The sequence below is a fragment of the Ursus maritimus genome, unplaced genomic scaffold, assembly GCF_017311325.1.
Source record: "Ursus maritimus isolate PB19 unplaced genomic scaffold, ASM1731132v1 scaffold_22, whole genome shotgun sequence".
NCBI lineage: Eukaryota > Metazoa > Chordata > Mammalia > Carnivora > Ursidae > Ursus > Ursus maritimus.
The window spans coordinates 6,114,165-6,127,251 of record NW_024424675.1 but is presented as its reverse complement, the minus strand read 5'-3'; the positions used below and the strand labels follow the sequence as shown (position 1 = coordinate 6,127,251).

Sequence of the window (13,087 nt, the reverse complement as noted above, 5' to 3'; positions counted from 1 at the left end):
GGCGTTATGGGATCGAGCCCCACATCAGGCTCTTCCGCTTTGAGCCTGCTTCTTCCTCTCCCACTCCCCCTGCTTGTGTTCCCTCTCTCGCTGGCTGTCTCTATCTCTGTCGAATAAATAAATAAAATCTTTAAAAAAAAAAAACTGCTATAAATAGTCATGTACAGGTTTCTCATGAACATAAGTCTTCCTTTCTCCAAGATAAGTGCCCAGGAGTACATTTGTTCAGTGGTATGGTAGTCACATGGTTAGTCTAAGAAACTGCCATATTGTTTTGCAGAGTGGACTGCCTCCTTCTGCATCCCCACTAGCAATGTATGAGTGATCCATTTTCTCTGCATCCTTGCCAACATTTGGTATTGTCATTATTTTGGTTTTAGCTATTCTAATAGGTGTATAGTGGTATATAACATTGTAGGTTTAAATTACATTTTCTTAATGGCTAATGATGCTGAGCCTCTTTTCATGTACTTTTCCATCTGTATATTTTCTTCAGTGAAATTTTTTGTCCATCTTATAATTGGATTATTGCTTTTTTGCTGTTGAGTTTTGAGTTCTTTATATGCTGTACATTCTAGCCTTTTGTCAAATATGTAATTTGTAAATATTTTCTCTCACTTCTAGCTTGTCTGTACATCCTCTTCACAGGGTCTTTTGCAGAGCAAAAATGCTTAATTTTTATGAAGTCCACTTTTTCAATTTTTCCTTTTATGGATTGTGCTTTCGGTGCCAAGTCTGCGAACTGTCTGTGTAGCCCTAGGTCCCAAAGATCTCCCATGTTTGTCTAATTTTACATTTCCATTTCAGTCTGTGATCCATTTTGAGTTAATTTTTGTATAAGATGTGAGGCTTAGTTTTATTTTTTGAATATAGATGTCTAATTGCTCCAGCACCATTTGTTGAAAAGGCCCTCTTGCTTCCATTGAATTACTTTTGCATCTTTGTCGAAGGTTAGTTGGTCATATTCGTGTGAGTCCATTTCTGGGTTTTCTGCTCTGTTATGTTGATCTCTGTTTCTGTCCCTGTACCAATACCACAGTCTTGATTACTGTAGCTGTATAGTAAGTCTTCAAATCAGGTAGACTGATTTCTCCCAACTTCTTTTTCAAAATTGTCTTAGCTATTCCAGTTCCTTTGCTTCTACATAAGAATTTTAGAATAATCTTGTTTATGTCTTTAAAAACTCTTGCTGGGATTTTGATAAGAATTACATCAATCTTCTGTACAGTCTGGGGAGAATTGACATCTTTACAATGTTGAGCCTTCCGATCTATGAACTCAGTTTGTCTCTCCGTTCTGTTTTGATTTCTTTCTTTAGTGTTGAATACACGTGTTCACTTTTTTTTTTTTTAAGGGACTGTGAGTGGTATTGTAGTTTTGATATCAGTGCCCCAGTGTTCATTGCTAGTATGTAGAAATACAATTGATTTTTGTATATTTATCTTATATCATGTGGCTTTCCTGAGTCACTACTTCTGGGAGGTTTTGTTTTTGTTTTTTTTTTAGATTCTTTGGGATTTTCAACATAGGTAATCATATCATTTACAAATAGAAACAGCTTATTGTTTCCTTTCCAGTGTGACTACCTTTATTTCCTTTTCTTGTCTTGTTGTCTTTCTTTTTTCAGTTTCATTGATTTCTGTTGTAATCTTTATTTTCTTCTGCTTGCTTTAAGTTTATTTAGAAATGTTGCTTAGGGGGCGCCTGGGTGGCATAGCGGTTAAGCATCTGCCTTCGGCTCAGGGCGTGATCCCGGCGATCTGGGATCGAGCCCCACATCAGGGTCTTCTGCTATGAGCCTGCTTCTTCCTCTCCCATTCCCCCTGCTTGTGTTCCCTCTCTTGCTGGCTGTCTCTATCTCTGTCGAATAAATAAATAAAATCTTAAAAAAAAAAAAAAAGAAAGAAAGAAATGTTGCTTAGTTTCCAAGTATTAGAAGATTTGTTTGTTGATTATTGATTTTATTTTTATTTTTATTCCGTTATGGTTGGAGAATACACTTTGTATGACTTCAGTTCTTTCAAATTTGAAGTTCGTTTTATGGCCCAGGCTATGGTCTGTCTTGGCATATGTTCCATGGTCACCTGAATATGTATTCTGTCGGATAGAGTGTTCTGTAAATGTCTTTTAGATCGTGTTAATGGTGTTGTTGAGTTCTTACATATTTCTGCTGATTGCCCTGTCAGTTTATGAGACAGGGTGTTGATGTTTCTAACTCTAATCATGAGTTTGTCTATTTCTCTTTTGAGTTCTGTCAGTTTTTATTCATGTTTTGTAACTCTGTTGTTTGTTGCGTACACATTTAGGATTGCTGTGTTGGTAGGTTGACTTTATATCATATAATTTCTTCTTCTGTTTCCGGTCATTTTGTTTGCATTGATGTCTGCTTTATCTGACATTGATAAAGCTCACTCTTTTATTTTTCATGCAAAAGATATTGTTTGCATGTTATATTTCTTGCCATTCTTTACCTTTCAACCTGTTTCTAATATATTTGAAATGAATTTCTTATAAATTTCTTGTAAACAGCACATAGTCACATCGTGGTTTTTAATCTACTCTCCTAAACTCCAAACTGGTGTGTTTGGACCATTTATATTTAATGTAATTATTGATACATTAGGGCTTAAGTCTGTCATTTTATTTTTTGTTTTCTATTTGCTTTCTCTGCTTTTTGTTTCTCTGTTTTCTTTTTTCTGCCTTCCTGTGGGTTACTTGAACATTTCTTAGAATTCCATTTTAACTTGTTTATAATGTTTTTGAGCATTATCTCTTTGTGTAGCTTTTAGTGGTTACTCCCAGTTGTAGATAGTATTTTATTACCTTATATATGTATAGCTTATCACAGTTGACTGGAATCTTTTTGCCCAGTTCAAGTGATGTATGGAAAATGTAATCACTAAGGGTATACTGTATGGTGACTAACATAACATGATAAAACATTATTTAAAAAAAAGAAGAAAACGTAATCACTGGGGTGCTTGGGTGGCTCAGATGGTTAACCGTCTGCCTTTGGCCCAGGTCATGATCTCTGGGTCCTGGGATCAAGCCCCACATTGGGCTCTCTGCTCAGCAGAGAGTCTGCTTCTCCCTCTCCCCTTGCTCATCCTCTCTCTGTCTCTCTCTCTATCTCTGTCTGAAATGAATATATAAAATCTTTAAAAAAAAAAAAAACTTACTCCCCTTTATATTCCTTTATCTTACCCTATTTATAATTGTGTTAAATATTTTTTCTACATGGATTAGTCAGTGTTATAGTTTTTCTTCAACCATCAAGCATAATTTATAAATCTCAAGAGAAGATGCAAGTCCTATTATATTTATTCATATTTTTGTTTACTGTGTTCTTTATTCCTTCTTGATATTACAGGGTTCCTTCTTTATCATTTCCTTTCTGTTTAGAGATCTTCCTTTAGCCATTCTTTTAGGTCTCCTGATGATAGATTCTTAGTTTTCTTTCTTTTGAGAATCCTGATTTCTCCTTCATTCATGCAGGGTATTTTCTCTAGCTATAGGATACTGGTGGCAGTCCTTTTCTTTAGGCATCTGAAAAATATTTTTGCCACTTCTCTCGGCTTCTATGGTTCCTGATGAGATACTCATTGTCATTATTGTTTTCCCTCTGTGGGTAAGATGTCATTTTTCTCTGGCTGCTTTCAAGATTGTTTCTTTGTTAATACTAATTTTCAAAAGGCTAAGTACCATGTGTTTGGTGTGAATTTCTGTGGCTTTAGCCTTTTTAGAATTCCAGTTATCAGCCATTATTCTTTGAATAGTTTTTCAGCCCATCCTCTTTTTCCTTTCTCTCTGGGACTCCAGTGACATGCATATCAGGTCTTTTGTAGTTCCACAGGTCCCTGGTGCCCTGTTCACTTTTTTCCCACCTATTTTCTGTTTTTCAATTGGGTAATTTCTATGATTTTACCTTCCAGTTCACTGATTATTGTCTCTGTTCCTTTTTTGCTGTTGAATTCATACACCAAGCTTTTTATTTGTTTCTGTATTTTTCAGTTTTAAAACTTTCCTTTGGTTCTTTACGTCTACTTCTTTCCTGAGACATTCTTTGCTGAGGCTTTCTGTTTTTTCATTTGTTTCAGGTGTGTTTGTAATTGCTCATTGAAGCTGCTTTGAAGTCTTTGTCAGATAATTCTAACACTACTGTCAATTTGGTGTTAACACCTCCTGACTGTTTTTCATTCACTTTGAGAACTTGGCTGTTGGTATGACAAGTGATTTTTGATTGAAATGTGAACATTTTCATATTTGTTATGAGACCGTGGACCTATTTAAATTGGCTGTTTTAGCTGGCTTTTAGTCATGCTGCTCTGGGTGGGAAGTGGGGAAAGACATTGTTTCATTACTGCCAGATAGCAAACCAGGCTTTCCATTGGCCTCTTGACACTTGGGTGGGGGACAATTCATTGTTACTGTTGGGTGGGAATGGGTGTTCCAGCTCCCCACCTAGTCTCCACCATAGAAATGGCCTTGTTAGTGTTGGCTGGTAGTGAAAGTGCTGGCTCTCTGCTAGGCTGCTTCTGATAATCCAATGCAGGGGGCACAGAGGACATCTTGTTACTGCCAGGTCTGGCTGGACGTATAGGCTCCCCAGATGGTGTCTACTGATACATGGCAATTAGGGAGACGTCCCCCTGGCCATTGGGGAGGAAATTCCCAATGACATACTTGACCGTCTCTGAGAGCATCCTGGTGGGGCTGTTGGGGTCCCTTGTTACTATCTTGTGAGGGTGGCAGTCTAAGGTGCTCACTCAGCCTTTGCTGGTTTGGGTGGGGTCACAGTTTTTGCTGTCATCTTTGTGGAGTTATTATCTAACATTTTTTGTCTTGCTGGGCTACACTGGTCCTTCAGCTAGAGAAAGTTGGCTTTCTCTCTGTTTTTGTCTGTGTCCAGTGATTATCTGCCAGCCTTTTCAGCTCCAGGTCTGGGATGTATGAGGCAAAAAGGAAACCCAAGGAACCTACCACTGTGTTGTTCTTGGGATCCAGAGCCCCTGGTTGTCTGCTCTCTTCTCTCCATCTTTCAGAGTCATCTTATGTTTGTTTTTATAAAATGTCCAGGGTTTCTAGTTGTACTTAGTGGAAGGGATAGCAAAAAGCACAGGTACTCCTTCTTCCCGGAAGGCATCTTCTTATAAAATTTTAATTATGCTTATATTTTCCTAATAGTACAGTATCACTTTGAAAAATTTGAATATGTTAAAGAAAAGATTAAGAAAGAAAATTAACATTACTTACAATGCCACTATCTAGAGTTAAGTATTTCCAGCTTCTTTGTCGGTAATATAAAATGTGTATATTGTATATATTTTTACTTATTTTTTACAAATTTGGGATCTTACTAGAAATCAAGATTTCTATTCAGTTCTTTTTCACTTCACATTACATAAATCATGAACATTTTCTGATAGGATGAATATCCATCTTTTCAGTGCAGATCCTGATCCACTCATTTGTAAATATACCACCATACAAGCTTCTGTTTTAAGCAGGGCATGAAGAGCATTGGGTTAGGTGCTGGCATACTGATGGGGAAGGTGAGACACAGGGTGTGTGGCCTCTGGGAGCTCATGCTTGGTGGGCAGTCAGACCCTGGGCAAGTCATCAGAACTATGGAGAGGATTAAAGCAGAAGGGCATACACCCGAACTGTCTAGTGGCAGGGATGGCCAATCTCAGTGGGCAGGAGAAGGGTTTTGTGAGGAAATTATGCTTCAGTTGATAGAATAGTGAGCCAGGCAGAGGATGGCAGTGGCGGGAGTCCTCCTAGCAGAGGGGGTAACACTGTGAATGTTCTGAGGTGGTGGGAGGGCCCTTAATAATTCATGAATTCTAACCAGCTTTTAAGATACGTGCCAGTAAATCTTTACCGTTAAATTTCAGGAAACCGGAGCACCCATCCTAACTGATGACGTCAGCCTGCAGGTGTTCATGGATCATTTGAAGAAGCTGGCTGTCTCCAGCGCTTGTTAAGCTGGAAGGTGTGGGCAGAACATTGAAGAACACATTGGATTTTGTTCACAATTGCTGATAACAGCTTAAAAACATTCCTTTCACCTTTCTTGTGGGTTTTAATAAATAATCAAAGGAAGCATTGTACGTAACTCTTTAGATTATAATTTATTTGTATTCCTTATTTGTTCCCCTTTTCCTGCATCATGAAATTGCAAGGTCATAAATGTTTTGGTACTTGTAGATGTTTATATGCTTTTTTGTATACTAACTTTACAGTTATATAAAATCAGAAGTAATGTATTTTAGCAACTTACTGAGATGAAAATCATAATGATCAGAAAGGAAATAAATCTGGATAAAGAGAACACTGGCTAAAATAATGCTAATACAAATTTGATTTCCTGAAGTCTCTGTGTGTATGTGTGTGTTTTTAGTGACTCCCCCAAGAGATATTTCCTGAACTTAATCCTCACTTTCTGTCTAAATGTTAACCGAAGGAAAGCTTGAAATATGTGAAACTTTATCGTCAAGCAGAGTTGTCTGGAGTGTGCTGTCCCTAACTCACAGATAAACAGCCCAGCCCAGGTAGCCATAAAGAGTGGCTGATGGGCATCAGTGGCCCTAACAGAGTGACAACACATTTATCTTGGGCATCAAGTAAAATAACTTTAACAGGTACTGTTTTTTAAGCAAAGTAATATATGCATGGTTTTAAAAAAAACAAAACAATGTATCCTAAAGAGCTTTGTAATAACAGTTCCCTCTACTCCCTGAGCCTAGACCTACTCTTCAGAGGTGACCGGTTTTATCCTTTCCTTTCAGGTTTCTTGTTGCTCAATCAGTGTTAGCCAATGTCTCTCAATTCCATTTTCCAGAATGTGGACCTTTCTCTGTGCCATCCAGTTTTGATTGGCTATATCTTTATCTTAGTATTATCAAGGTTGGTAAAATTTACGTTCCGGCCTGTAACGATAGTTACGTCTTTTGTCTCAAAGTTCATTCCGAAAGTTGAAAACTAATAAAGATTATTTACGCAGTTGTAATAATGTAAACATTGTCCGTGTTCATTTCTCTTCAAGGTAGTATTACATTTCTCTTCAAGGGTTTGCTGTCTCACTCCCTCCACCGCTTGAAGGAAAACATTCCTACTGACAAAATCCGTCACTCATATTCTAGCATTCTACAGGTTGGTTTGCTGCTTTTTTGCATCATAACTTGGTATATTTGTTGTTGTTTCCCTGGAGTTTCTACTTTTGAGGGGGGAGAAGAATTTGTTTTCTATTCAGAAATTTGAACTTCTTATTCTGAATGAAGTCCATTCTTTAGAGATCACTGATCTCCCCTTTAATCACAGGCCGATTGCTATAAGGAGTCGTCCAGGAATTTCTTTTGTTTGGATGCCTGGGTTAGTTCTACAATGCCTAAGTCATCTGCTATCTTAAGTTACACGGGAGATAATTCACCGAATCTATTCTGTCTTCATACTTGACAGCTTTGCTGCGTATAAAATTCTAGGCCCAAAATAATTTTTTCTCAGAACTTTGGAGATATTTTTTCATTCATTTGACAATTTTTCAGTATTTGCTATGTATGGAGCGTCTTACAGATATGGAATGTAGCCAATAAAACAAAAATTTCTGCCCTGGTGTAGCTTATGTTCTAGTTAGGGAAGACCAACAATTTAAAAAAATAAGGAAAATTATGTAATTTATTAGAAGGTACTGAGTCCTATGTAGAAAAACAAAGCTGGAAACTCCTATCAATTGGATGTTGGACCATCTGGACTGATTCTTCTCTATATTTTGAATTTTTATTACAGCCTTTTGCCTTTGGTGCTTTCTGGGGGCATTTCATATCTTACGGTGTTTAACACATTTTAAATGCTAAGGGCTTTTATTTTGTATACATTTTCCATTGAATATTTTTTTTATTTTTTGGATTTTTTTTTTTTTTTTAATTAGCTCCATGCCCAGCGTGGAGCCCAACACGGGGTTTGAACTCATGACCCTGAAATCAAGGCCTGAACAGAGTTCAAGAGTCAGACACAAACTGTGCCCCATCGATATAATTTCTAACTGAGATACATCATACAGAAGAGCACAGGAAACTGAATAGAGATTAAGGTTGAACTGTTCCACCTTGGGCCTTTCCATTTCCAATTAACAGAAGGTGGAATGTGATAGACCCATCTTGCACTGGTGTTCTCTTCTGTGACAATGAGTTTAGGTGCTGAGGTGAGGTGGCACCACTGGGTGACCTCATATAGAAAACATTGCCATGCAGGTCCTACCTCTGGGTACTGGTGGCTGTTTCCAGAGAGACCGTGCAGGTGGGGAGTAGTGCATGGAAAGCAGCCATCCTGAGGGGGAAAGCAGCCATCCTGAAGGGGAAAGCATGGAACCCAGTGTGCCTAATGAAGACTCTGAAATCCATCTTGAAGGCAAGGAGAGCCTCTGACCTCTTAGGCAGAGGAAATGACCAGTTATGGATTTTAAAAACAGTAGGAGAGTGGCAGGTTGGGTGGGAGGAAGCTGGAATCCAGGTGAGGCCTGAACAGAGGCAGGTGTTTAAACAGAGGGTGGGGTGTTATGCAAGAGTCTGAGTTCAGGTTTCTGGCTTGGGTGATATGTCAATCATTCTCTGAATTACAGACAAGGAAGGAAGGAGTTCTTTGCTCTTTCTTTTCTAGCATTGATAAATTCAATCCTGGACATTTTGAGTTTAGGGAGCTTGTAAGAGGTAACAGAATGCCCAGCATGTTGGCAGTAATTAATATGGATTTGCTTTCAGGAGAATTTGGAGCAGATTTCAGTCATTAACAAAGTAAATAACATGAGCAAATTTGCTCAGGATGAGAAGAGAAGCAATCTTGCAAAGAATACCAATGTTTTTGTTTTGTTTCTAACAACTTTATTGAGGTATAACTTACATACAATAAACTCCCATTTAAAACATACAGTTCAATGAGTTGTTTGTTTTTTTAAGATTTTATTTGTGTGTGTGTGAGAGAGAGAGAGAGAGAGAGAGAGAGAGAGAGCTGCGCACAAGCGGGGAGGAAGAGCAGAAGGAGAAGCAGACTCCCCATTGAGCCTGATGCAGGACTCAATCCCAGGACCCTGGGATCGTGACCTGAGCCAAAGACAGATGCTTAACCGACTGAGCCACCCAGGGGCCACCGGTTCAATGAGTTTTGACAGATGTGTACACCCACGAAACCACCACAACCATACAGAACTTTTCTATCCCCCCAATGGTTTCCCTAGTAGGCAACTACTGGTCAGCTTTGTCCCTCTGTAGATTAGTTTGTTTCTAGAATTTTGTATAGTTTCATTTGTGTCTGGCTTCTTTCACGTAGCATAATCCATTTGAGATGCACCATGTACCCGCGTGTATCAGTTCCTTTTTACTGCCGAGTGGTATTTATCCATTCACCAGATAGGTGATAGCGATTTGGGTTGTTTCCCTTTTTTGGCTCTTAGGACTAAAGCTCTATGAAGGTCCATCTGCATGTCTGTGTGGATACGTTTTCATTTCTTTTGGATAAATTACTAGGAATGAGATGTCTGAGTAATATGGTAGGTGTACGTTCAACTTTTTAAGAAATTGCCAGTACTGCAAAGAGGTTGTGATGTTTTATGTTCCCACCAGTAAGAGGTCTCATTGCTCCAAATCCTTACAACTCTTGGTATTCTTAATATAAATTTTAGTCATTCTAATAGGTGTGTAATGGTGTCTTGAGGTTTTAATTTGCATTTCTATGATGACTAATGATGTCCCTGTGCTTATCGGCCATTTGTATATCTTCTTTTGTTAAGACTTTGCTCAAATTTGTTGCCTCATTTTTAGTAGGGTTGTCTTTTTATAATTGAGTTGTACGTGGTCCTTTTATATTCTGGTTACAAGTCCTTGGTCAAATATAGATATTTGAATATTTAATTTTGTGGCTTGTTTCATTTTCTTAACTGTGACTTTTGAAGAACAAAAGTTTTAATTTTGAAGAGTCCAATTTACCAGTATTTGTTTTATGGTTCATGCTCTCTGTATTCTAAAAATCTTACCCATCCCAAGGTGACAAATTTTCTTCCGTGTTTTCTTCTAGGTTTGTAGTTTTAGCTTTTACATTTAAGCGTAGGATCCATTTAGAGTTAATTTTTTGTGTATGGCAAAACAATTTCTAAAGGATGGGAGAAGTGGAAAGAGCCCTGAAGGACACAGAGATACCAAAGAAAATTATGTTTTTGAGCCATGAAAGGGGTAGGTGTGGTTAATGGTGTCAAATGTTTTAGAAATCAAATTTGCTTATAGCTAAAAAGTAGTTACTGAATATGGCAATTTACTGAATGTCCACGATGTGCCAAGCACATCAGTTTTGCTCTCAAGTTGTTTGATCTGTTGGAGTGAGGGTAGATTATGCTTTGAATTTAGAAACGTATGGTTACGAGAAAAGTTGAAGGTGGGCAGAGTCAAAGGAGATGTTCTGTTTTTGAGATGTGGATACAATTAGAGTGTAATCCCGAGCAGGCAGTAAAAAATAGGACCCAGACGCCAGTGGAGAGATTAACTTTGACCAGGGGGTACCCAAGGCTCACCCGGACTGGGTTCCAGAAAGGAAAATGGGTAAGAGCTGCGGGGGGAGACAGGCATTCTCGCCTGAGAGCCACAGGAGGAGTGGACTTAATCTTTACAAATACCATCTGAATCCTGTGTAACGCAGGTGTTACAATTTTCCACGCGAGTAGTTTGTTCACAGAAATTGTCGTTTGGTGTCACGTGGTAATGCAAGGCTGTACCTCAGCGGCGCAGCCCGGAAGCCCCCGAACTCCACACCTTAGGGTCCAATTCCCGGCGAGGTTTTTGGGACTACACGGCCCAGGATGCATCGGGGCCAGTGCAGGAAGCGGCCTCTCAGAATCGACTCTCCATTGGAAGCGGCTGCGGCGGCGGCGCGCCGACCGGAAGGCCAGCCTCCGCCCTGGGCCTCCCGGGTGGAAGCCTTACCGGAGCTGCACAATGCGCGTGGACCAGGCCACGTCTTGGTACCGGCGGATGTCCGTGGTCTACGCGGTGGGCGCCTGGACCACGCTGGGCTCCTTGTTTTATTTAGGCCGGAAAAAGAGCAAGCCACCAGGTACGACCCTCCGGCAGCCTTCGGTGGGGCGTCCTGACGGGGTCATAGAAGCGGCTTCGCTGTGCCGCAAGCACCGGGTTTATTCTGCAAAACCAGTGGGAGCTATTGTTGAGAGCAGTTCGCTATAATGGAATCTGCCTGGAACTACCTTTTCAGTCCTCCTGCCTACTTCTTGTTTGTTTATTTGAAGACACTGTAAGATTCCAGAGTGAATGTCAAAGACTCTGGACGGTGATTTATTTAAACAGGCGATGTCTCAGTTACATTAGCCCCCGTCGCAGTTGGCGAGCAGTTTCAGCACTTCCGCCAGTCGAGGAGTATTAAAATCTTCCCAGTTCTGGGCGGAAAAGGAAATCCCTGAGACTTCAGAAATGTGCTGGAAATCTGTAGACACCTGTAGCCGATTTTAGTTTCCTGGGCCTGAAGGGGCGGAGTTGATGGGGCGGGGCTTGCTAAAGGTGGATAAAATCCTAAAACTGCGGTTGCAGATCTGAATGTACTAAAAGCCCTTCGGTGGTACATTCCAAACGAGTTGATTGTATGATCTGTTAAGTATATCTCAGGAAAGCTGTTCTATAAAAACCGTGCTGAAGATTACATTTGGTGATGAAGATTATCAGCGGCCTGAAAGTACACGTGTCCAGTATTGAGCATTTAGACACATTTCAGGGTCTGTACAAGTGGTCATGTCATATTTATTTTTCTTTTTCGCAGAGAGGAAATAGTGTCAGGAATCTGACGGGGGTGGGGGTGATTCCTACCTTAATTTATTTTATTTCCAAAACTTGATTAATAATTTTAAGGACCGCTGTCTTAAGTTAAAAGTTAATAATTCAGGTGTTCCATTTTTTCTAAAGGTGATGAAGTAGAGCAAAAGGATGTCTCAAGAAATGAAATGCTCGAGCCCCCGAAAGGGTTTTACATGGAAACAATTGTCACATATAAAGAAGATTTTGTTCCAGTCACTGACAGGATCCTCAACTTTTTAAAATCATGGACTGGTGGCCCTGGACGAGAGTCATGATAAACTGCTGAATGCTGAAAACTGGGACTTTAGTTCAGCATATACATTTCATGGATGCCTTCATTTCCAATTTATGTTTATGAAAAATGTATCCACTTAATTTAATTTTGCTGTAAAATAGAATCACTAGTAGTATGCAGTAAATATTTCCTTGAGGAAAAGTAAACTTGCATATTTCAGAGGTGTCCCTCAATACTTACATGTGTGAAAGGTTGAAGTGAAATTTCACAGTGACTTCCATAAGCTCAGTTTTCTGAGACTGTTTCATGTGACTTTATATTTCTCCCCTGTTGCCGGCAGACAGGGCTTTAGCAGTCCCTTGAAGGTTACCTTCAGCCTGGGATTTGTAGCAGCCCTTTGGGTACTATTGGGTACTTGGTAAGTATGTTATAAATTAGGTTTTATAACTCCTGAATTAAATAGACCTGACCTTTTTAATAGGACCTATACCGGTACCCCTCATTCCTTCAGCAGGTATGGATTAAACCCCAACTGTGGCTACCAGTATTCTAGACATGGGGGTACAAAGTCAGGACAACGTGGGTCACACCCTAGAGTGTTGTGCTGGTCTCTACTGTCTCTTATGGTTGCAAGTAACAAACCCACACAAGTGAGCTTAAATCAGAAAGGGGTGTTAGTCAAAAATGTGTATGGACAGGTCAGAATTAAAGCCAAGTATATTGAAGTCAGGAGAGCCGGGCATCCAGCTCTGGAAGGCAGCCAGCCGCTCACTGAGCCTGCTTGGGCTTTTGTCTGCCTTGTTGCCTCTCTCACTACACTTCCCCCAACCCCCCTTTCTGCAGTAATAGAGCTAGGCCTAGGAGACTTCGCTTCCCAGCCACAGTGGCAAAAGTCTGATCAGCCTCTTCCCAACCCAGTGTTTGGCTTCCACTCTTGTGAGACTCAGTCACTTTTTACCAGAGCCCTGCCCTGTGGATTACTGAGTACGCCTGAGTTATTAAGAAA

General features: G+C 39.9%; 2 protein-coding genes across 3 annotated transcripts in view; both read left to right on the top strand.

The window, feature by feature from the left end:
* Nucleotides 1-7,021, top strand: part of SEC23B (SEC23 homolog B, COPII coat complex component) — a 41,122-nt gene extending 34,101 nt beyond the window's left edge. For both annotated transcript variants that reach the window (XM_008710035.2, XM_008710034.2), the window contains exon 20: nucleotides 5,898-7,021. In XM_008710035.2, the coding sequence (XP_008708257.1) occupies nucleotides 5,898-5,987 (90 nt within the window). In that variant the 3' untranslated portion in view covers nucleotides 5,988-7,021. The remainder of the gene's footprint in view (nucleotides 1-5,897) is intronic.
* Nucleotides 7,022-10,916: 3,895 nt separating this feature from the next.
* On the top strand, nucleotides 10,917-12,300 carry SMIM26 (small integral membrane protein 26). The gene is made up of 2 exons (XM_040637822.1): nucleotides 10,917-11,097; nucleotides 11,955-12,300. The coding sequence occupies exons 1-2, from the start codon at nucleotides 10,980-10,982 to the stop codon at nucleotides 12,119-12,121; spliced, it is 285 nt and encodes a 94-aa protein (XP_040493756.1). The 5' UTR covers nucleotides 10,917-10,979; the 3' UTR covers nucleotides 12,122-12,300.
* Nucleotides 12,301-13,087: the final 787 nt, after the last annotated feature.

Bases quoted from the DNA above. Each gene is read 5' to 3' on its own strand.
- SMIM26 (XM_040637822.1), top strand. From the start codon at position 10,980: ATGCGCGTGGACCAGGCCACGTCTTGGTACCGGCGGATGTCCGTGGTC. The intron at 11,098-11,954 runs GTACGACCCTCC...TTTTTTCTAAAG, and splicing joins GAAAAAGAGCAAGCCACCAG to GTGATGAAGTAGAGCAAAAG.